Raw genomic sequence first — 24,328 nt, forward strand, 5'->3', positions numbered from 1 at the left:
GCAAATATAAAGAAAGAGTGCTCTAAAATGAAAGCAACACTTAGGGATCTGACCATATACCTCTCATTTAGTGGACAAATTACTTTCCTGACTGTGCTATTGCGACTGCGATGAAAACTTATGAATTAAGCTAGAGGGACTTTTCAAAAAGAAATGATTATACACTCTATATTAATTCTCGTTAAATCACACGAAAGAGCTGAAATTGTTTCAAATATTTAAATGAGTGCTAACTGACATGCCAAATCGGACTATATACCAACCTGAAAAATTGTTTATATCATATATAACAGATAAATAAATATGAAGTTTACAGGATGACATGTTCTGATTTCATTGACCTGTCAGTTGTGAATACATTATAGCACTCATTAAAAACATCGATACCACTGTGATGCGCCGATTGGTTACTTGGTTGGACTTGAAATCAATTGTGCATTGCCCGTGCAGGTTCGAACCCTGCTCGCAGCGAATATAATTTTCTTCTCGGGTAAAATTCAATTTTTATACGTTTTAGAAAACATTTTAACGTTTTACTATGAATATAATATTTCTTTTTAACAATTAGGTTCATATTGTTCAAATTAACTATAAAGAAATGTTTCTCTAAATGTTAAAAGTTTTATTTCATTTCACTGTCACTCGTAGTGGCGTAACGGTAGCGCGTCTTTCTCCAGATCAGAAGGTTGCGTGTTCGAATCACGTCGAGGTCATGCCTTTTTTATTTATTTATTTACTTCTTTTCAGTAATTTATTTGATGCCGACACAATATCAAAGCAGAGCTGCTGTAAATACATGTTATTTCATTGTGAATTTAAGGTTTTTTCCATAGCCGCTTAAAGATAATTTGATATAATACTAGTATATGACAGCGCAGGTATTTTTTTTACTCAAAAACACATATAGAAGGATGTAATAAAATAAAACAATCTATATGAAACTGATGAGTTAAGCAAACACTGATTATTAATATCATCTAACTAAAGATTGATTATAAATATACAACACAACAAATAAACAGCCAACTTTTTCCTAATGGTTGAAACGTGTAAACCAGTATAACCCACGCACATATCGAACTATTCTCGTCACAGATGTTCATTTACTAAGCAGATTATTTTAATTTATATTTACCTTTATCCTACAAAATGAGCCTACAAAGCTTAGTGGTTAGAGCACTGGGGTTGTAAACCAGGGATAGTGAGATCGATCCTCACTGGAGGCTGCTTATCATTTTTGCTTAAAGCATTTCATACTATTTTTCTTTTGTTTGTAAAAAACAATTGTATATTTCATCCAACTTAACGAAGGCTCTTTCACATGTAGGTTTTGTGTTTAAATAATAAACATCGAGCTCAACACTTCCGTTGTACAGCCAGTGATTAAAACAAAGCTGACAATGTTAAACACAGTTTACCGTTTTTTGTTTTGTTTGTTTGTTTTGGGTTTTTTTCTCATTTTTTCTTTACAATATGATGTTCATCCATATATGAATATTCTAAAGCATAATTCACTTGAGATGCCAAAAGTGTTATATGTAATAGAAAGAGCACCGAAACACGAGGCTATCTGATTTGTACGAGGGGGCGTAGCCCCCGAGTATAAATCAGATTGCCGAGTGTTTTGATGTTCTTTCTCTTTTGTATCATAGTCAAACATAAAAGCACGTTCCCTGTTCCACAATATGAAACCCCGGCAAAAATGAACCAATGAACGAACATCTGGATATGACATTTCTGTCGCTTTCCCTTTCTCTGCCGTCACAATATGTAAACCCCAGCAAAAATGAACCAATGAACGAACATCTGGATATGACATTTCTGTCGCTTTCCCTTTCTCTGCCATCACAATATGTAAACCCCAGCAAAAATGAGCCAATCAATGGGCATGCTCTGGAGTGCGGGTAACTAATACCCGCACTCCAGTTAACGCACTGTGCATGTATATGTATACGATTTAACCCTGACACATTTTCAACAGAAAGGTCTCCAAACTATGATACAAGCTCATTTTAGTTCATTTTTTTAAAATTTATTTGGTATCAAATTTCTATAAAAACCATCACTTGTAAAGTAATAATGTTGCATTTTTTCTTTTATCGCCATAAATATATTTTAATGTATATAATTATAATTGTCAAAATATTTCTCTACCTCGATAAAAGTTAACAAGAAAAGTTAAGCAAAAGTGTCAATTATTTGTCGAGTTTTATCAATCTGACATATTGCAAATATCAGATATCAGAATTTTAGCCATTTCATAATTGTATAAATCAATTTCCATTTTATACTACTATGTTCAACAGCTGTGATGGCCGAGTGGTTAAGGCGTTGGACTTGAAATCCAATGGGCATTGCCCGCGCAGGTTCGAACCCTCCTCGAAGCGATAATATTTTTAATCTTTCTTGGGTAAATAAATATTGCATATGCATACACCACGTTTCATTATGTTATTTCGTTTTGTCAATTAATTAACAATAAACATGGACTGTAATGATTTTAATGATTATATGCTTTACAAAATTTCATAATACATTAAATTTTTGATGAAGAAAAAGATCAAATAGATTGAATTTTAAATACCACCAACACAATTATGTCATGATGAACGATTAATATAACATCCCTTATTGAGTGTACGGGCCGACTTTTACAGCATCCACACGGCACAAACAACGCTGATGCTAATGTGACAATACAATAAAATAGATATAATTGCTTATTTCAAGACCGCCGAAAGCAAACATCTCAAACCTTACAAAGTCATTTAGTGAAGGTATATCACAGAAAAATGAAGAGAAAAATACACTACAGAAAGGTACGATATTTAAACATGATTCAACATAAAAATGTATCGTTTTATACTTTACAAAACATATACAACAATGTATTTACATTTTAACGATAATAACAAATCATTTGATGAACATTTTTAAAGTAAAAAATTAACTATAAGTATATCGTCAACACAAAGTCTTTTATCTTATTTGCAAGTAATAGATAGTCAAAAACGTATGGCAATTGGACCTGAATTAGAATAATACATTTTTATAAAGTTTAATGTTATATAACAGTAGCCATTTAATGTTCATATCGAAACACTGAGTGTTCTTAAAGTGGAAACGAAAACTCTTCTAAAAGATCCATATCTTTACGTAAAAGAGTATTTACAAGTAGTGCTATGAGTTTCTTCTTAAAATAACCTAGTAAAGATACTATATTTCCCTGCGTAATAGATGCTAATAATAATGGGAAAACATCGGTAAGTGTTACAATCCTAAAAGTAGCTGCTTGAATTTCATCCCGGTATAATTCCGTTACTTAAAAACATGGAAGTAAACGGCCCCTTTTTGCGTTTCTTAAATATTCTATAACTGGTTTGCAAGTATTTTACATATCCAAGTACAATACTGCTCAGTTATGATAAACAAATTTGCGGATGTTAAGCTGGTAGAATCAAGTCATCCTTCCGATTCCAAGGAATTATAAATATATAGAGCATACGTTGTCAGTATATATTTATGCAATGTCTATTGTAGTTACCATTTCCTATCGTATCAACATGTTTTAGGTCTGGCTCGTCTGCGTTTTTGAAATCTACCACAGGAAACAAATTTTCCAAGCGTTGTAGAACATATATTATGCTTGTTTAAAGACGTAAATGTTATATGACTTAAAATGAAATATCTGAATGAAATTATCATTGATCCTCACCAATATATACAAAAAATTTCCTCTTTTATATAACTTTATTTATGTCATCATTTCATCGTCTTTTGCAGTCTGTTCCATCGCTAACCTTCCTTCTGGTGAAAGAACCTCTGAAAACTTTGTTTTAAATCTTCTCATCAAATTGTAAGGGATTCCTAGAAGTGTTTCTTCTGGTAGAATATATCCTTTTAAGTTATCCTCTATGAAAAGAATAAAACTTTTCATTTCAATTGTTTGTCTATTTTCAAGTGAAGTACCAATCATATTTGATGCAAAATTCATGAACAAAATATGTTTATTAATTCATCTGCAATTATTTAATCATGGAATAAGTTTTACGAATGTATTTAACATAAGAACGTTTTAATCCAAATTTAACGAAAATATATAATTCCTTCAGTGACACTTCAACAATGTGCTTCATTGTGTGAGAACCCATGGGAGATATTTTTATATTTTCACTCGTTTAAATAGTTTTGCAAACTAGTAATAGTAAACCGCTCATGTTACATTTCAAATATAAATATTTCATTATAAGGATTAATAACAAAAGTGACAATATATATATCAATGTTCTAGCATAATATATTTAAAGAGTATTATCTCTGTATTAATTGACGATTTCAAAATCACTGTTTAGCAAAAGAGAGTAGCATTCATGAAATTGATTGAATAGATTATATTTTTGTGGATAATAATGATACGAAGTGGAGATATTCATGTTTTTCGTGACATCAATATCTTACAAATAATAGCAGAAAGTAGTTTATAGTCTCTGACTTACTATAAAATCTTTGTACACGCAATTAAATCAAATTCAATTATATTTTCAGTTGTGACGCGTTGACAGGAAGAAGGAAACTATTCATCAAACCATTCGTTACAAAGAACGATGTGTTAAATCGCAGCTGCTGGCAAAAATATACATTTTCACTTTTGACAAAACATTCTTTAATAACGATGAATTCCATTACAATCTTTACGGTCAATCTCCAAGGTGCAGTGTTTGTCTACAATATTGAATGTTGTCCTTGCATAAAGGACTAATATTTCTTAAATTTTGTTATGTTTGTTCAGAAACACTTTTAACTTTGGGAAAAATACATATTAATAAATAAATAAACTCACCAAAGCGATAGTTGTTTTTGTATGTTGTTCGTTTTGTTTAAATATCTTTTGCGCTTAAAGTCTATACACTTTTAAAATACAAGGTGTAAGAATTAGTATTAAAAAATATTCGGACTAAAACAATGGCATTTCAATGCCGTAACACACTCAACAAATCAAGGCAAAACAGTGTTTCTCTAAGTTGCTTTATATCCGTGTTGATAAGTTTGCAAATGCTCGGCGATTTCAGTTGAAATATACTGCAAAAAATAAAGAATTAATATTTAAATTTATTCGGATTAAATCAATAAATGGCATTTCAATACCGTAAAAGACAATCCAAATCATGGCAAACGATGTTTTTCTAAGTTGCTTCATATTCAGTAGATAAGTTTGCAAACGAAGGGCAATTTCAATTATAATATACTGCACAATTAAAGAAAGAGTAACTCTAAAATAAATGCAACAGTTAGGGATCCGACCTCTCATATTTAGACAAATTACTTACCTTATTGTGCTATTGCGAAATCAATGACGACATATGTATTAAGCTAGAGTGCTAGAGTGACTTTTCAAGCAATAAGTTTTACAATCCATAGTAATTCTCGTAAATCGCACGAGCCGAAATTGTATCAAACATTAAAATGAGTGTTATAATGTATTCATAACTGACATGCCAAATCTGACTATAAATCAACCCGAAAAAAATTGCTAATATACAAATACATGTATATACATATATATTTATAACAGATAAATAAATTTTTATATCAGATATAAGCGAGTTTAAGGGTTGGTATATTCTGATTTTATTACCTGTCAGTTTTGAATACGTTATATCACACATTAAAAATTCGGTTGCACTTAAAGGTCTCGGCCCAGTGAATTTTCGTACTCTTTGTTCTGTAGTAAATCAGTCAAATTTGAGCCTTTATTTTGGATTCCACTGGTCTTGTTGAATTATATACAGTCTTCAAACTTTAAACATCAACACTAAGTCAAATAAGACCCGAAATATGATATGTTAGCCATATTCTTTTTCCAGAAGTCTTCATTCTGTTGTCACATTGTTTAAATTCACCACTTTAAAAATTCCTGACTGATGGTGGGTAGTACATCTTTAATCCTTCCGCCAACAAAAGAAGTCCTAGAGAATGCACAAAAAACAACTTTTAAAGTTATCATATAACACACAAAAACTACACAGATGCAATAAATGCATTTTAATTATTACAAATCAAGCTTGAGATCACTTAAATTGGACAACTTTAAAATTTTAAAGAACTTCTTACTAGACTATAACGGGTTGGGTCTAATTCCGAACCGGATGAGACCTTTAACAGGACAAGTAAATATATGATTTGTTTTCTCGATTAAAGAAACGAGTAAATCATTAAATAGCCGATGCACTTATCGAATCTTTAGTGTCTCGTCACAGATGTCTATTTACTAAGCAGCTTATTTTTAATTTATATAAACCTTTATCCTATAATATGAGCCTCCATAGCTCAGTGGTTAGAGCACTGGTCTTGTAAACCAGGGGTCGTGAGTTCGATCCTCACTGGGGGCTGCTTATCATTTTTGCAGGAAAAAAATCACAATATTTTTCTTTCGTAAAACAATTGTTTATTTCACCCAACTTAACGAAGGCTCTTTCACATTTATGTGATGTGTTTAAATGAGAACCACCACGCTCATCACTTCCGTTGTGGATCCGCGTCCAAAGCAAAGCTGACAAAGTTAAACACAGATTGCTTTCTATCAGTACATTCTAATATTTCTTTTCTACAATTGTTCTTTATACGGGGAAGTCAAAGTCCGGGCCCGCAAAGCGGGCCCGGGCTTTGGCTTGCCCGGCTATAGACTACACGTGTCTATTTAAAAGAAAATTCAAATAAAAAAACAATTAAAAAAAAATATAGAATTCTATACCTATCAATGAAATTTTCAGTGTCAGTTCTAGTTAGGCGGAGCCGCCATTTACAATGTAACTCAATGATAAAAGGCGGTGTATTCCGATAACGGAACAAATCTAAACTTTTCGGATTAATAATAATCGTCGAGTGTTCCGAATGAAAACGGAAGTTGGTACATATAATACCGAATGAAACCTTTAAAACGGAAAAATAAAATGATTTTTTTACCGACTTCCCCGTTCATAGGCTTTGCCTAATTTCATATTAAAATGATGTTCATCTAAATATAAATAGTCTAAAGCAAAATTTACTTGCAGTGCCAAACGTGTTGTATGCTCTTATTCAGTAAATTGTAACAAGTAACGTTAAGCAATAGTGTCAATCATTTGTCAAAATCTATCAATCTGACAAATTGCAAATACCAGATATCAGAAGTAAATAAAATGGTTCAGTTATTTCATAATTATATAAATCAATTTCTATTATCTACTTCTATTTATGTACAGCTGTGATGGCCGAGTGGTTAAGGCGTTGGACTTGAAAATCAATGGACATTGCCCGCGCAGGTTCGAACCCTGCTTGTATGTTATTAAAACGTTTGGTATCGGTCATACATCACGTTTCATTACGATATTTCGTTTTGTCCATTAAAATATTAACTGTAATTAATGATTTTTATAGGAGATGATTAAATGCTTTATAAAATTCCATAATACATTTCTAAATACTAGTAGATGACTTTCAAGGCGTAAAGGTAGAGCCTGTGACTCCAGACAGGTGGTGTTGTTCGAATCACATCGATGTCATACTCTATTTGTATTTCATTAATTTATGTACTTAAAGAGCGAGCAATTGATTTGATAGAAAAGATATTATTCGTTGTAATAGTAATAAAGAAAAAAGCAAATAATTAGACTGATATGATATAATAGACTATAAAGAAATATTTTTGTGATGATTAAACGCTTTATTATAACATTTCACAGTGTATATGTACATAAATGACCATGTGGCGCAACGGTAGCCCGTCTGAGTCCAAATCAGAAGGTTGTATGTTAAGATAATATCGATTTCATACATTTTTTTATTAATTTACATATGTCATAGAGCAGGCTACGGACAGTGCTTTTGTAAAAAAGCAGCCATCACATCCTAAGAATGATTATACAGTATTCAAAAAGAATTATTGGAACGAACCGAGTATGAAGAAAAGATAAAATAGAATAGATTTATCAAAATACCACCAGCACAATAATGTCGTACTGAACGATCTTCAAGGATCGGAAATATAACATCTCTTATTGGGTGTACGGGCGACTTTTACAGCCTCAACACGACACAAACATCGCTGATGTGACAATAAAATAGAGATAATTGCTTATTTTCACGAACGCCAAAAACAAACGTTTCAAACCATTACAAAGACATTTAGTGAAGATATATTACATACAGTATCGTTTTAATTCGACAGAAAGAATATTTAAAAAAAAAACTAAAAATATGTACGGTAATTAAACCTGTTTCAACATGGAATGTATCGTTTTCTTCATTACAAAACATATACATTATGCATTTACATTTTCATGAGAATAAAAAAATAATATGATGAACATTTTTAACAAACCCATAATTTTATTTTGAGAACGAGAGATGTTGAACCGTTTCATAAAAAGACCTAGTCAAACAGTGTCTGCAAATTTTATTTTATTATTGCTGTCGTTGCGCTCTCGAGGAATATGCTGATTTTTTGTTTTCTTTTTAGTTGTTCTTTTTTATCTTTTGTTCCGATTTCACCAGAATTGTATGTAGAAGTTTTGTATATTTGTTGACATCAGACAATGGCCAATACTTCTCGACCACTGACAATTCGTGAAATCTCCTATTATGTCAACTTAGTGTCTTGATATCGACGAACTGATTTTAAAGTAAAAAGAAAAACGACAGTAGTATAAGTACATCGGGGTTTTTCCCTTGTTCTTTGTAGATAAACATTTCATTCCGTATCGCATTTACACAATGCAATAGGATAATACATGTTTTAATTTTACACTGCAATAGCTATTTAATCAATATAGTACTACGTACCGATCAAAACAAAATAATTATTAAAAGCTTTCTGGAAATTTAAAAAAAATCTGTTCTTTAAAGTTAAATATCTTAACAAAAAAAAAGTATTTACAAGTTGTTCTGTGAGTTCTTTCCTACGATAACCTAGAGAAAAAATCTTATATTTTCACGTGTAATTGATACTAGTTATGAGGTCTGTCTGGAGTCAAATGTAGCTGCTTTACTTTCATCTCGATAATTATAATAATGCATGGCTATTCTTTGCCTTTCTTGAATAAGATAAACTGGTTTGCAAGTAGTTTTATATATCCAGGTACAACATAATGTTCAAGGAATTTGCGAAAGACAAGCTGGTAGATATACAACAACCAAAAGATTCTAATGAAATATTGGTCAAACGTTGTCAGTTACATTATGATTTATGCAATGCCTGATTTAGTTACTTTGTTACTATTGTCTTATTGTAGCAACAAGAATATGATTCAGCTTCTCTGCTTTTTTTTTATTTATTTTGAAAAAGTACAATTTAATAAAATCAACCAGAGGGGGAAATGTCGTTGCAAAAAGCTTATCAAGTAAATGTCAAGTGATGTAGAATGAAATATCTGAATTAATTGATCATTGGTCCTTATCATTATATTCAAGAAAATTCCTCTTTAATATAACTTTATGCATGTCATCATGTCATCGTCATTCAGTCTTACATTTTGCAGTCTGATCCATCGCTAACCTTCCTTTTGGTGCAAGAAGTTCCAAAGACTTTGTTTTAAATCTTCTCATCAAAATATCAAGGTTTTCAAGAAGTATTTCTTCTGGTAGAATATATTCAAACGATGTTTATAACTAATACATAAGATATAATAGATGAAGAACATTTCAATCCAAATTAGACCAAAACATATATTGGTTATTTCTGCAGTGAAACTTTAATATTTGATTCAGTTCAACAATGCGCTACATTGTGTGTGATTCAATGGGATATTTTTTTTATATTTTCGCTCCTTTATATTGTTTTTGAAACTTTTGAAAGTAAACCTCTCATAGAGTATGTTAATGATCTAGCATATCATATTAAAAGCGTATTGTATGTGTATTGATCGACGATTTCAAATCCATTGTTAAAAGAGAGAAGCAGTCATGCAGTTGACTGAATAGATTATATTTTATTCTCGTTGAAAGATTAACATAATTATAATGATACGAAATGGAAATAGTCATGCCTTTTATGATATAAAAAAGGTACGAATAAAAGCTGAAAGTAGTTTAGTCTCTGGATAATTGAAAAAAAAAATATTATTTTTTATTTGTGATGCAAATATATATTGTGGTGACATTTTCAGACTTTTAAAATTTCTCTTTTCAGAAAACGATGTTTTAAACCGATATTCTGGAGTATTTACGTAACTTCATGGTGTTTAGATATCAGAAGCTGGTAAGAAATCATTTAAGGTTTGTTGTTCTATAAGATTCAAATCGAATTTTGAATTAATGTTTTAAATACTTTAGGAATACTGATAGCATTAACTTCTTATTGTTGTTGTTGCTGACAAGCGAATGTTGTCTTTCTGTACAATTGAAATGTATTAAAATTAAACATTTTTTTTCTTTTGTTTTAAATAAACTAATATAGTAATATCTTTTTAATGAATACAGATTTAATGTATTAATTACGTTGCTTGATTTGTAAATCATGTAACATTTCTAAGAGGTAAAACATTTTCGTATAACAGGGAAAGAAATAAAATTGATTGAAGTTAAATTTATCGACCTCCTTATATCCGAAAAAAAATGCCTGATTGATGTTTACACCTGCCGATTGTGTTACCATTTTCTGTTCATATCAATAGATATGAATTAAACAATTCGGGACTTACACTGGCAAATCTAGACTTAAATGCATAAGTCAACACTTACGCCCCACACAGAGCTGCGACTTTAGGACGATCATGCCGATCAAGCCACGATCTGAAAAAGTATTGGATTGGGGCCGATCGGCGTCAAAATCGAGCAATTTGGCAAATTTTGGTCTTCATTTCGACTGTACTACGATGTTCCCACGTCAAACGCGTTGCTGACACGCTTCTACTACGATGTTACGCTGACCGACGCCGACCAGCGGCCGCGTTTACTGCGTTTATACTTCGTTGCCGCTACGACATTCAAGCTCGCACTACGACGCTACGCAGACGTAGACGACTGTACAACGATATCGCTACGACGGTGCCGATCATATCATGCTTGTAGTACGCTTCTGGTACGTTTTTGCGATGATATATATATATATATATATATATATATATATATATATATATATATATATATATATTCACACATACCTTCACTTAAGGGGCCCATATATAGGACCGAGTTGAGTGGCATTATTTCATGCCGTCAGTTTTTATATACGCCACTATATAGGCCTATAATGAACATTTCCATACAACAGAACTAAGGGGTACTAAGTTATATATATAAACTATATATTTGATTTTACCATAGGTGAAAACATATTGACCAATAACATAAAACCCCATTAAAAATATATACATTTGTGGGACATATATCATTTACTACTAAAACCGGCCTACGGGCACTATGTTAGAAGGGTAGCCTACGCCCCCATACATCGTTTTAAACATGCCAGAGTTGCGAGGCCTTATATATGCCCCACATTAAATATAAACCCCACAAGTATGGTCTCAAATAGACCGATGCCCCGTAAATGGAGGAATGTGACTGTATATATATATATATATATATATATATATATATATATATATATATATATATAAAATTATAATGTTTAAGAAATAACAAACTCTATATGTAAAATCGGTAGCGCTTTCAATGCTTTCTTTGCATATCTTCAGCCGAAACTTTAATAAACATATAAACAAATGACGTAACGTCACAAAAAAAAGCGGGAACGTTAAATGAAAACGTATTTCCCGGCAAACACAATATGGTTATTTATACTGAAAAATAGAGAATACGGACATTGAGCATAATCCGAACAATCTGGCAGTGAATAAATGACATTTATTAAAGGGAGGTAATAAAATTCACAAGTTAATGATTTTATGGCCACAAATTGTATGGTAATTAACAATTTTTACTCAATAAATATTGCTAAATAAACGAACAATTGGACTGAATAAAATCGCAATCATTTCTTTCATAATTAAAAATGAAGAGATTGTAATAAATATGAAGTACTTGTATATATATACCTTGTTAAATGATTTTTAACAATGAGCATTTAGTTGTGGTTTTAATAACTTGAATAAAAGTTTTTCTTTTTCTTCTCTAAAATTATCACTTTCGATTAATATCTTATGTAGAGGGAAAATGCTAAATTTACCTCCTGAACAATTATGTAAATGTTTATTTACTTGTAACATTCTGAGTTCTTCAGTGTTTGTTTGTTGCCTATGTAAAGTCATACGTTTACATAATTCATTTTTTGTTTGGCCAATATAAAACTGTTTACAGTTGTCACAAATTATTGAATATATCACATTTTTTGAAACACAGTTCATACTTTGTTTTATCTTAAATGTCTTACTGTTACAAAATTGTATTTCATTTCCTTCTATTAGAGAAGGACATGTCTTACACCTACTCCTGTTGCATTTAGAAACTGTTGTTACAGTATTATTTGTCATGTCGAACTTTGAAGAGGTTAAGATGTTTTGAAGATTTTTTGCTTGTCTTTTACTGTTTATAATGCGCTTCTTTTCTAAAACACTGTTCATCTTTTCACTTTTTCGTAACACATTCTCACAAGATCGAATTGCTTGGGAAATATTGGTATTTTTGGGATTAAATGTTGTTACACATGGGATAACGTTGTACTTGTTGTTAGCTGTTATGTTTTCTTCAGTTTTGATGGGACCTTTCAATTTGGCTTTAGATATTCCGTATGTAATAATTTCATCTGGGTAATTCTGATTTTTAAGTCTTGTAGTTAGTTCTGAGAGGCGCTTTTCTTGCAGTGTTTCTCCTCTTACTATAGTTATGATTCTTGACGCAAGGTTGAAAGGAATGTTTAACTTTGTATGTTTCGGATGACACGATTTTAAGTTGAGGTAGTTTGGTTTCAAAAAATTGTTTTCATTTACTTCCAAACTTCAAACATGAACGGACGTTTTAATGCTGATGTGATTCATCTGGCTTTACGTCATCAAGAAAAAATATTGGTTGAAATTGAAATTGCACAGATTGTTAACAGATGGAGGTGCAGAAGGAGGCCAAGAAGGTACTGGGTACGGCCATGGCTATCTGCAGATAGGACGCTCAAATTTGGACTATATGATACACTGATGTAGGAACTCTAAATGGAAGACACCGCTTCCTCAGATTATGATTGGTCAAATAGCAGCGGTATAAAAACAAACTGTTACCTGACAGTTAGACAGTAAAATGAAAAAGGCGTTGTCTAATGTTATCTAAAACTACCATGAGTTTCAATATAAACATGAATATTGTTAAAAGGTGCTAGTCGAATTGATTCTACCTAAAATATGTTTCATATTGTTATTCGTGTAATAAAATATCAATACATTTTTATATTTAAAAAAAATGAATATATTTTTTTTCTTGTGTTATATTGTTATAGACAAGATATGCAACATCCGAGTATAAAATTATGGGTATGTCTGTTCTTGGTGTCAAAATCTTCCACCGGGTGGTATGGAAGCTTGAATTGACCCCCGAGATGCCATGGTCCGTGATAATTTATATGCGGTCATGTTGACATATATAAGTGCGACATGGCGTGTTTTACCATGGTTTTGATGGTAAAAATTAGAATCTTGACAATACCTGTATCACAGCATGTCGACGTTACTTTTGTCTTTTATAATAGGGGACGGGAACCATTTGAACGTCCTAATTATTACTCGGAAACTAAATCCCGCCCATCGGGTAATGATTGGCGAACTGCATAACTATATCGTTGATTTCATTATCAAACTAAATGTTTTGAACCATACGTTATTAAGAAAACAATTTTGGCTTTAAAGTGTATCAGTCTGATGTTTATTTTCGATCTTTTATATGTCAATTGAGATAAGTACAATACAAGCAGAGCATTTCGTTAAATAACCTTCCTGTGAAAGAACTAGTTAAATTACATATGCGCTCTCTAAATAACCTTTCGGCGAAAATTTTCAATGACTGTCTTGAAGGTTATACAAACATATACATGTAATAGTTTTATGCATATCCTCGCATTTGAAGTGCATTAAGTAGTCTTTGATCTACCTGGCGGGCAGTAAAACCAGACAGAATACTTCAGTAAGTGTTTGATATATAAATCGTATCAATATAACAATGATTTACATTTACTATTAAACATATATTTGCCTACCATTGAAAGAAAATTTTCACTTGACAGCAAAATCTGCCGTTTTGTTCTCTTATATTGTATATACTATATTGAATAACTTGGCAAATAACAGTATATATGTTAGATATATCAACAATCCTTTATATGATAACAAATTACACAATAATTAGTACATTTTGTATTCAATTGATTGCTGAATATACTGCAACAGTAAAATGCAGAGGGACACAATAACACAGACGTCCGAACACGTCCGAACATCTTTAAATATTTTGCTGTAAACAATTCTTTCTATTTATATGCCACAAATTAACTATTGATTGGCAGTATCAGAGTCACATATATGTGCCTATTTGCGGTTGTAAACGTCATATTATTATGTAAGTAAAGTACAAATGGGTTCCATGTGAGGGCCGTCTAGACAAATGATAACTATGTAAATGACAGTATATCAGTTAAGTTACAAACATAATTGATGAATAAGTGTTATTATGAAAGAAACTATCATAGACACCATTATTTAGACTTATAAACATCTGTGTAAGGACAATTCAACTTTAATAATGAATATACAAAATGTAGTGCATTTCGCACTAGCAAACAGACAAAAAATTCTTCTAGGCAACAATATTTCTAACAAAATTATTTTTTTTTATTATTCATCTATTTTGTTTCGTTATGTATTATTCTAACTACATTTGAACCCCTTTCAAAATGTTTTGGTAACCTTTCAATTTCATATGCACAACACGAATACACAAAATGGTACATTTGGCTATTAAGTTAAATTTCCCTTCAAAAGTATCTAAACGTTCTTCTTATCTTTAGTGTATATAAGTATATAAAATATAGAAGGATGCATAGCAAACACTGACTGAAACTAATCATCTGGTAAAATTCCTAGTTAGATAAACATGCATATACAAACAAGCACATACTCAGATCAATGACCTTTCAAAGTCTCTAGCGAATAGTACTACAAATATGTTCTTTAAAGAATGAATCATTCGATGTACACGTATTTAGGTTTTTATTTGGTGGGAGGCATTTAGTTTCTGAATATCAATAAGGTCTTTCCGACAGTACCTATGATGTTATGACGTTGTGATATTTTCCAAAAGCAGATATATTACAAGGCTTGTCGAGATGAATTAGGTTAACCCCGTTAGCAATTATCGGAGAAGATTATATGTTGACATGCATTGAAACAGACGTTGTCAAGTGTCTTTAATATCCCACCAATCAATGATAGAAGGCGCCATGCCGCGTTAAATTGTGTTGACATGCCGACACACGAGTTATCACGCTTATGCATGGTTTCTAGGGGATTAATTCAGGCTTCTATTGTATGGGGTGGTAATATCGTCGGATTTTCCAATGGAATCAATGCAATATATATTTTTCTATCAAAACTGACTATGAACAGGTCCTTATTTACACGCAAATTACCACAGTAAAGCCCGAAAGTAAGAAATCACCCAGGTACAAAAGATGAGATCGTCATGACATGTACATTATACCCTGGTATTTACGCTTGAAATACATCAACAAAGAGATCAAATGAGCCTCATACATATGCAAACAACTGGATTTTACTAACCTATTAAATGGTCTTATGCTCCACTTAGTCCTATGTGCCTGTATTTAAAGAAATATTCTACAGGTAGACATATATTTTAGAAGGAATTTTAGAAGGATTAATTAATGAGCTTCTAAACGAGGTTTACACACAATTCTACCAGAAAGTCTTACATATCTGACGGCCCGTCTGACAACTATCTGCGCATGCGCAGAACATAAAGTCATTCGTTTCTAACGGGTCTGACAAAATTCATGCCACACCGGAAGTAACATCCGCCTTCCGTTTCACATACGTTGACACAAAGCTGAACGGAGAACCATGCACATGTGGAAGAAAACCATTTTAAAAGTATGTAAAATCCAGTTGTTTGCATGTGTGTTCGACCCGTTTGCTCTTTTTGTTGATGCATTGAATATATTAAGAGGTACACAATGTAAATAATGTGCAATTTGTTGCCAGGATTACCGTTGTTATTTATTTATATCAATTAACGTAACTGATATTTATAATTATAATGTGCTCCCTTAACGCCACCCATTGTATTGTAAAAAGATCTATGGGCTGGAGGCGTTCAAGAGGAGCCAATAAGGTTCTTTGGGATTCTTATTTGTTAAAACGTTTTTAATAAACACAAACATACATAGAAAGAATCATGAGGTTTGCACGCCAGAAATTTTATAAAGTGACAATCATATTATACTTTAAAAGTCATTTTTCATGTCCGAAATAAGAAAACACAAGAGGAATGTGTGGGCCGTACATTGTAACATTCTTTTCTTCTCAGACAAAATATAGTATTCAGAATGTTTAGTTTACTCACAAGACATCAATGGGAAAAAAACTCATATGCAGCAATTATAGCCAAATCGAATGAAACTAGTCAGAATAATTTCCCTTTGGGTTGATTTGATAAAGCAAAATTCAAAAGTACCAAGAAAACAAGTAAACTATGCAATTTATTACAATGTTCATTGAAAAAACGTTTGCTTGATAAATCTTTTGCTTTCTTTCAAATTAAGATATCCACAGTTTTAAAGAATCATCATTATCAACCGATTTTTATAACCGATATAACATTAAACAAGTTTTCTGGATTATTAAGTTTGTACTGTATTTCCATAATACCGTAAAGTTTAGCTAACATAAAACTTAAAATCATAGTGGTATTTTTCGCTTATTAGAATGTCCTGAAATACAGTCATACATAGAGACACATCTAGATCAGATGGACAACACGCAGGAAACCTTGAATGATGATGGTCATTCTAACGCGGAAAGTATACAGATAAGCCCGAATCGTAAAGCTGATTCTATCGCACAAAATCAACAGAATGACGGTAACACTGAATACCCAAAATGGAAGGTATTTGATGTCTTGAATACTAGCTAAACACATTTGTTTCAGGATATATTAATTCATCTTTACAAGCTGTGCTCTAACTTATTGATAAGTTATAGTCGAAAACGAGTCAACAAATAGCTTTTTATTTAAATTAATGTTCTCAAAGTCAACAGCTGATAAAAATATCATTTTATTACATAAATTATACATCACTATTGCCTTATTTAAATATATATCTATCTTTTTAAAATTTGTTTATGAATTTGGCTAGTTTTTAATCTACATTGATATTTGAGCCTTACATGAATAAACGTTATGTTGTTGTTGTTGTTGTTGATATTGAGTTCTGTTGATGAGGGCATGTCGACTCTTGAATGCTATCTTTATTCAAATGTGTGATGAAGTAATGCCATTTTGTTACTTAAAGAAAACAGTTTGTTGGTCAAAACTATTTTTTTCTTTTAACTACATTTTTTAAAATGTGTGTTCCTTATAATCATTCTGTGACTTTAATCACCCTAAAAGATATTCCATAAAAATATTTAGCAAAATATTTAATTGAATTATATTTTCATGAACATCATACAATAGGAATTGTTCACTATTCACACGATACAACATGTTCATTTAACCATACTAAAAGAAGTGTAATTCTTATTTAATTATCATTATTAAGTATGTTTGTTAAATTATTACTTTCTTTTCGTTACAGGTCTGTCTTATTTCTGTTCTTGCTGTCTCGTTGTTTTTGTACCAAACAAATCTTGTATTTCTAATACCAGCCGCTTTGAAATGTTTACCAACTTCAGAAAGAGCAGCTTATTTCTTTCTGACTTCACCAACTTATAGTACGCACGATATCTCACAATAATCTTGTTTTTATTTCATACTTACAAGAAATTTCTTTAAAATCTGCTTTGAATTAACAGAATAAATATACAATATTTTTTTTGTAATTTGACTGTATGGTTACATTTACACTTCTTAGTAAAATTACAATATCTGCGGATTTGACTCATCCCTTAATGCATTTCTTTTTTTTTCTTTTTTTTTTTGTAGCAAAAAACACTATTGGTTTTGATTCAAAGCTGTGGATATATAGATATGTCGAACATATTTATGTAAGTATTCTGAAGCTTTTAAAGCAATTGCATTTTTATCAGCTTATTCAATAAGTGACTAGACCGCCTCCGTGGTCGAAGGGTTTGATTGTCGATGAATTCTAACCAGTACCTTTTTGCGTGGAGTCTATCCCAGGGAGAAAAATGCTTTGGTAGTTTGCTGGGGAATGGTATTGTTTACGTACTTTATGTAAATCTTCAGGAACGATGGTTAGAAATACATACCCGCCTTATATAACTGTAAATAACTAGTTGGAAAATTATCTGTAAAATGAAATTAAAACAATAAAGAATCATAAGCTACAAGTGGCAATGTTTCTTCAGCAAAGGTTCTGTTGTGTAAAAAATACACACAAAATCTTTATTTGCAGAATTGAATTGTCTATCAATGAAGAAGAGAAAACAAAAAAAAAGAAACAAATTATTGAAATAATTTGACAATAAATGGTGATATGGTACTTTTTTTCGAAACATTCAAACAACAGTGTGAAAATTATACTGTAATATAAATATTTAAACAATAAATTGACTTAAGTCATAATGCTTATAAGAAGTCGGCTATGTCTATTTCTTTAGCCAGCAATTGTAGTAATCCTTTGCATCGTTTCCCTTGTGGTTTTATATTCCAAACTTGCTGTAAAGAAGATTTGCAAAGAAGGTAAGTATATAAAAAACAGAATTTTTTATTGCTTTAAATCTAGTATAATGCAAACAAATCTATTTAAAACCTTGTTGCATATTTTAACAGAAAATTAAACATGATTTTGATGAGTTGAATCGAAAAGAGATTATTAAGAAAATTCTGATTTTGCCTGAAAACACCACATGGAATGTCATGTATTAGAAATGCCATTTCAATTCAGCCAACCACAAACAAAACTGTCACTGTCCACAGTGATAAAAGTTGGCATTATTTTTTGCTGTTATTAAAAACGGTAAAATTAACGTCATGTTCGTTATAAATGCGCTCAACATATAAAAGTGATCAACATTTTTTCCAAATATTCTTATATGTCTACCTTAAATATAATGATTTTTCGCATCGGATGACATTACTTTTCTCAAGCGAACATTCTGTTTATTACCAATCACTATTTTTGTAATGTTTATTTCCAATAGGCAAATGGGAGTTATTCTTACTGTTAATTCAAGTGCACCATGTGACTAAGACATGTGTACTGTTACATAGATAACAGTGCTTTTTCACAGTAAAACATTTTCTGCCGCATGTTGAAACCAAATTGACAAACTATCTTGCAAAAATGCAACCAAAACTGATCATATGTTATGAAAGATGTGAAGACACAATGGAGAATGTCTGTTTATGATGAAAATAGAGCCCTGCCATACGCACTTAATTTGAAAAGTTACCTTTTCAAATGTCTGATATTATAAATGTCATTTGAATAAACCATCCACATACAGAAATGTCATTGCCGACAATGATAATAGCTTTGTGCAATGCACATAAATTTGTAAAAATTAATTCCAGATCACTGTTTAACACAGGTTCATAAGGTTCGTTTAAATGTCTCTGATAAAACGTGGTGAAACCACTAAATTGTACTTGCATTTCCATGTTATTAATTTACATTTATGGTTCTCTAAAATTGAAGAATTCTCAATGGATATCAGACTTAACTTACTGAAAAATCAATTGCGTTTCTCACGGTCGAGTGTATTTTTCATTCTATATATATTTGCAACATTCTATAGAAACTATAAAGAGTGATTGTGTTTGAGGGGTGAAAAAGTGCCTGATTGCCTGATTTCGATCTTTACCAATTGTACTAAAAGTAACGAAGCATGCAAGAACATATCCTATCTTGACAATCTGCAACATAAGGTTAACTGAATATGAACATTCAATGTGAGTTTCCACTGTATCATTTACATCATTACATGTATGATGCAGTGTTTTATCTAGTATTTGTTTATAATTAGATATTTAATTCTGAAAAAAAAACATGACTTGTGAAGATTTATTTTTTACTTTTCTAAACAGATATAAAGAAACTTGACAGATTTTTTGAAGACTTGTATTGGAAAGAACTTGCTTTACAGAGCCGCTGGTCGATCGATGAGATAGCAGCAATAAAAGGCAAAATATTGGACATTGTTTCAATTATTATATTTGAATCATTCAAGAGTAATCATGTTTTTCAGTTAAACACATCGACCGTGAAAAGTCATATCCGTTTAGTCGGAAGTATGGCAGAGCATACTAGAATAAGAAACTCTAATGAATTTGATTTCGTTTTCATTTGGCCTCATTTTGACGTAAGCAACATAAAACTTGAAGGCACAATTTTGGGTGGAATCAATCTTTGGTATAATGGCAAACTTGTAAAAAAACTGAGAAAAAGAAAGATACTAACAGGTAAGAAAAACAGAAACGGATCATATCAAATATCACCGTCTGGACTTTTTGATTACTTCATACGTAATGTACGCAAATGTGTGTCTGCACTCCCTAATTGTAAAGTGTTTTTAAATGCACCTGTTGCAACACTGTCGTTCTGTTTGGAAGTAAACTCCTTACATAAACTTCAAATTTCTGTTGATCTCATACCAGTAATATCATTGCCAGGATCAAAGGCAACTCACATATTTTCGCATAGCCCTTATAAGAAAATCCTAGAAAAATCAGAGCAACCAGTTTTCCTATCTCATATTCCAACTGGCAGATTTTTATTTTATATTTCTGATGGTAATATGATACTGAACACAGCTTTTACAGAAAACGACACATTCAGTCTTACTCTACCACATGATGAAAACCAGTTAATAAAAAATCTTGAAGAAACGCAACCAAAAATATTTCTTTCTTATCAAATACTCAAAGACATGAAAAAGCCGTTGAATATGATTCTTTTCGGTGATGATAAAACTGAACCATACAGATTTTACTTGAGTAGTTACCACTTGAAATGTCTAACAATAGAAATGGCATATAAAGAAAATCAACAGTATTCAACGATGTCACTGTCAGCAATTGTTATAGCTCTTTGGGAGCACATTCTTTTATCCTATTCGAAAGCGACTAAGAAGGGAAAAGTAACATTCTGGACATTATTGTTTAGAAAAGAAGACAATTACTTTTTGAAACTCGAATCTGTCAAATTAGCCTTAAAGTCAATTTTTAAGTCTAATCGGGATGTGTTGTTATCTTTTTTTGAGAAAATAGTCCATGACAAAACATACGATTTCGAAGTTTATTTGGAACAATATGAAGATTTTGTTCGGGGTTCAGCTGACAGTTTTGTAACAGAACGTAAATTTCGTGTGTCTGTAGTAGATGAAATTCAGAACATAAATCTGCCGTTGGATCAAAACCTTTTAGAAGAAATAAACAAATATCCTGAGAAAATTTAGAACATAATTTTGCCGTTGGATCAAAACCTTTTAGAAGAAATAAACAAATATCCTTAGAAAACTTAAATTCTTAAATTCTGCATATATAGAAAATCATTAGAGACAGTTTACTTATCCTTTATACGCCCAATACTTGATCAAAATGTAAATCAGACGAACCAAACTAAATCCAAAACGAATGTGCTCGTATTGCTTCCGGATGCACAATACTTGTTTCGAGTGTACTCAATTCGACACAGCTCGACGAAAGCTACTTCGCAATTTGAATAAACATGTCAACCCAGACCTTTCTGACCAAACTTATATCATAATTTGCTGAAAAACTAACCGTAATAAGACGATGTGCAAGTACGCATGATTGACCATCCTCAGATCAAGGTCAAGGTCACATTTATTCAAAGTGTACTAATTTTGTGTCCGCTCTGTATCTTTTAAACCGACTGTAAAAAATTAAATATATTTGGCAGAAATATTAATACTACTAACAAAGCGATGATTTGCAGACCGCAGATTTAGGATTCCTCGGATCAAGATCAAGGTTACACTGACTTTTCAAAGTCCTTATATAACTGTTTATATTGCAAATATGTTTATGTTATAGCTTAGATATTTTCCATGAAAAAATTGTTTTGTTGACATCTACAAAAGTTATAATTTACAATTTACATGTACACAGACTTATATGATATACATTAATTTCTTAAAATCATTTTCCATCAACGTACAGGGTATAATTATACTAGTACAACATTAAGCAGGTAGCATCACTATGTTAGCTTTATAAATTTGAAGAAGGACATAAAATGAACATAAGATCAGTGTTTGTTTAAGTATTGATGTTATACATGTAATATAAAAGAAGAAAAATATTTGTAAGTACAGCATTTTGATTTTTTTTTTCATATTATAATAATATTTTGTGCTTCTTAATTTGTGGCGTTCTATTATTTGTACGTTTCTTTGAATTTGTATCATAAAAAAACAAGCATTATTGGTGTTTTACGCATGGATGTATATTTCCACGACTCTGTGCTTCAAATGTATGCATTCTAAAGATATTAGATGGAAAGTATATTTTGTTTCTTGAAGCACTTAGATACATATCTGCGTTTTCTTTTTTTCCAACTCGTTTTTGTTTGTTTTTTATTTTATTTTTATCAGATTATTCAATATGATTTTAGCGCTTTTTATGTTTCAACTACTCACTAAGCAGACGAATTTTATAAGACACTTTGACTTCCATTCTACTCCTTTTTTGTAAAAATATTTGAAAAGATTGTGTATATTGTAAACAGAAACATGTGTAGACATTCTGATAAATAAAATATGTTTAAACTAAACCTTTGACAAAACTGATTAGACAGTGTGTTATGTATAAACACTGTATGTGAAGCTCAAAGTTCAAGCATTCCCACTTGTTATTACAATTGTTATGCAACATGACTTTGTAATATTCAATCAAACATTGTGCAATCTGTTACATCATTTATTTGTAGTAAAGGGCTTCGGAAAATGATGTTTTAATTGCATTAGAATGTAACGGTTTCTAAAAAATGCATTGATAAAATATAAGCTTAAATAAAAGCTTTTAACAACTGATCCTTACATGAGAATTCAATCATTTGATTCTGTCAAACTGCTGACTTTAATTTTTCATATATTAGCTTATTTGTTATGAATACGAAGAAAGAATTAGTGGCAACGGTTCATGCTACATTTTGAAATATGTCAAGACTCGGTTTGAATGAGTCTGTACATAAGGGATAGTGAAAAAGTGGAACATCTTTCACTCACACCCAAAGCACCGGCGTGAGCGGTACTCAATGTTCAACATTTCAAGTGCTGGAATCAAGTCATGAAATATATATACTCATTCAAACCGCATTCAAACCGGGTCTGTATTTTTCATGCAAGTTTGTTGTGTTTAATGCTTCCTAGGAATCATCTTTTTTCCATTTTTTTAAATATTAAAACTGACAATTTATGCCAATATTGTTTGTCTGTTTTTGATAAATAATTAAAATGATTTTATACATTAACTAACATTCATAAGTTATCATAATAGACATATATAATGATTTCAAACTGGACTTGTTTTACATTACACTTTTTAAAATTATAAATAATGACAAAGGGATATTTTTTCTCTGAATGAAATATTTTTGCAAACATAAATGAAATGATCGATTCTCTTTTCATTTTTGATATAAACAGTTTGCAAAGAAATGAATATGTGTTCATCGTTATAAGATCCAAATATTAAGCTTTTCTATTTTTTTTATAAATAAAGTTATAAATTATCATTTGTTTTCCAAATTGTGTGTATAAAACAGAGCAATAACAGAAAGTGTTAAACGTGTCTCTCAGATAGCATTCATTTTATCATAATTGTTGAAACAAAAAATAAGACATACTACTTGTAATTTTGTAGTGATTAATGCTTCAGTGGGACACACTTTTTCGAGATTTTATGTTTTTACATATATACATTATATGTTTGTATAAACATCCTAGAATAAACAAGATAAACTCTCAGTCTTTTTTGTTATCACATTATTTCAATAATAACAAATATACAATGAAAATATTTTATTGTAAAAATGAAATCAATGCATGTTGTCGGTTTGTTTTTAAGTCACATCGACACTGTTAAGGAAATAATATCTGGCGACGTTCCATCTGCTCTGAAGGAGTAACATCTGAATCCAGAGCATTGGTTAAGGTTCAAGCTAGGAACTTAGAATAACCACCGATCT

General features: G+C 31.1%; 2 protein-coding genes and 2 non-coding genes across 4 annotated transcripts; all 4 read left to right on the top strand.

Annotated features, from left to right (window-relative positions):
* The first annotated feature begins 2,305 nt into the window (after positions 1–2,305).
* On the top strand, positions 2,306–2,387 carry Trnas-uga (transfer RNA serine (anticodon UGA)). Its single transcript has one exon. It is a non-coding gene; the product is annotated as a tRNA-Ser (tRNA).
* A 3,929-nt stretch (positions 2,388–6,316) lies between these two features.
* Positions 6,317–6,389, top strand: Trnat-ugu (transfer RNA threonine (anticodon UGU)). The gene has a single exon. It is a non-coding gene; the product is annotated as a tRNA-Thr (tRNA).
* Positions 6,390–13,033: 6,644 nt separating this feature from the next.
* LOC132752519 (uncharacterized) lies at positions 13,034–17,947 on the top strand. Its single transcript, XM_060742853.1, has 4 exons — positions 13,034–13,060; positions 13,421–13,454; positions 16,916–17,097; positions 17,789–17,947. Exons 1-4 carry the CDS (start codon positions 13,034–13,036, stop codon positions 17,945–17,947), a joined length of 402 nt encoding a protein of 133 aa, XP_060598836.1.
* Positions 17,948–18,142: 195 nt separating this feature from the next.
* LOC132752518 (uncharacterized) lies at positions 18,143–24,060 on the top strand. Its single transcript, XM_060742851.1, has 3 exons — positions 18,143–18,197; positions 18,774–18,855; positions 20,203–24,060. Exon 3 carries the CDS (start codon positions 20,409–20,411, stop codon positions 21,570–21,572), a length of 1,164 nt encoding a protein of 387 aa, XP_060598834.1. The 5' UTR covers positions 18,143–18,197; positions 18,774–18,855; positions 20,203–20,408; the 3' UTR covers positions 21,573–24,060.
* The last annotated feature ends 268 nt before the right edge of the window (positions 24,061–24,328 follow it).

This window comes from Ruditapes philippinarum, unplaced genomic scaffold (genome assembly GCF_026571515.1).
Source record: "Ruditapes philippinarum isolate M1 unplaced genomic scaffold, ASM2657151v2 ctg6309_1_1_1_1, whole genome shotgun sequence".
NCBI lineage: Eukaryota > Metazoa > Mollusca > Bivalvia > Venerida > Veneridae > Ruditapes > Ruditapes philippinarum.

What these genes read in the sequence shown, in the direction of transcription:
- LOC132752519 (XM_060742853.1), top strand. Translation starts at nt 13,034, where the DNA reads ATGGAGGTGCAGAAGGAGGCCAAGAAG. An exon ending in TGCAGAAGGAGGCCAAGAAG is followed by an intron (nt 13,061 to 13,420) that starts GTACTGGGTACG and finishes ATATTGTTATAG; the next exon opens with ACAAGATATGCAACATCCGA. An exon ending in ATCCGAGTATAAAATTATGG is followed by an intron (nt 13,455 to 16,915) that starts GTATGTCTGTTC and finishes TTCGCTTATTAG; the next exon opens with AATGTCCTGAAATACAGTCA.
- LOC132752518 (XM_060742851.1), top strand. Translation starts at nt 20,409, where the DNA reads ATGGCAGAGCATACTAGAATAAGAAACTCTAATGAATTTGATTTCGTT.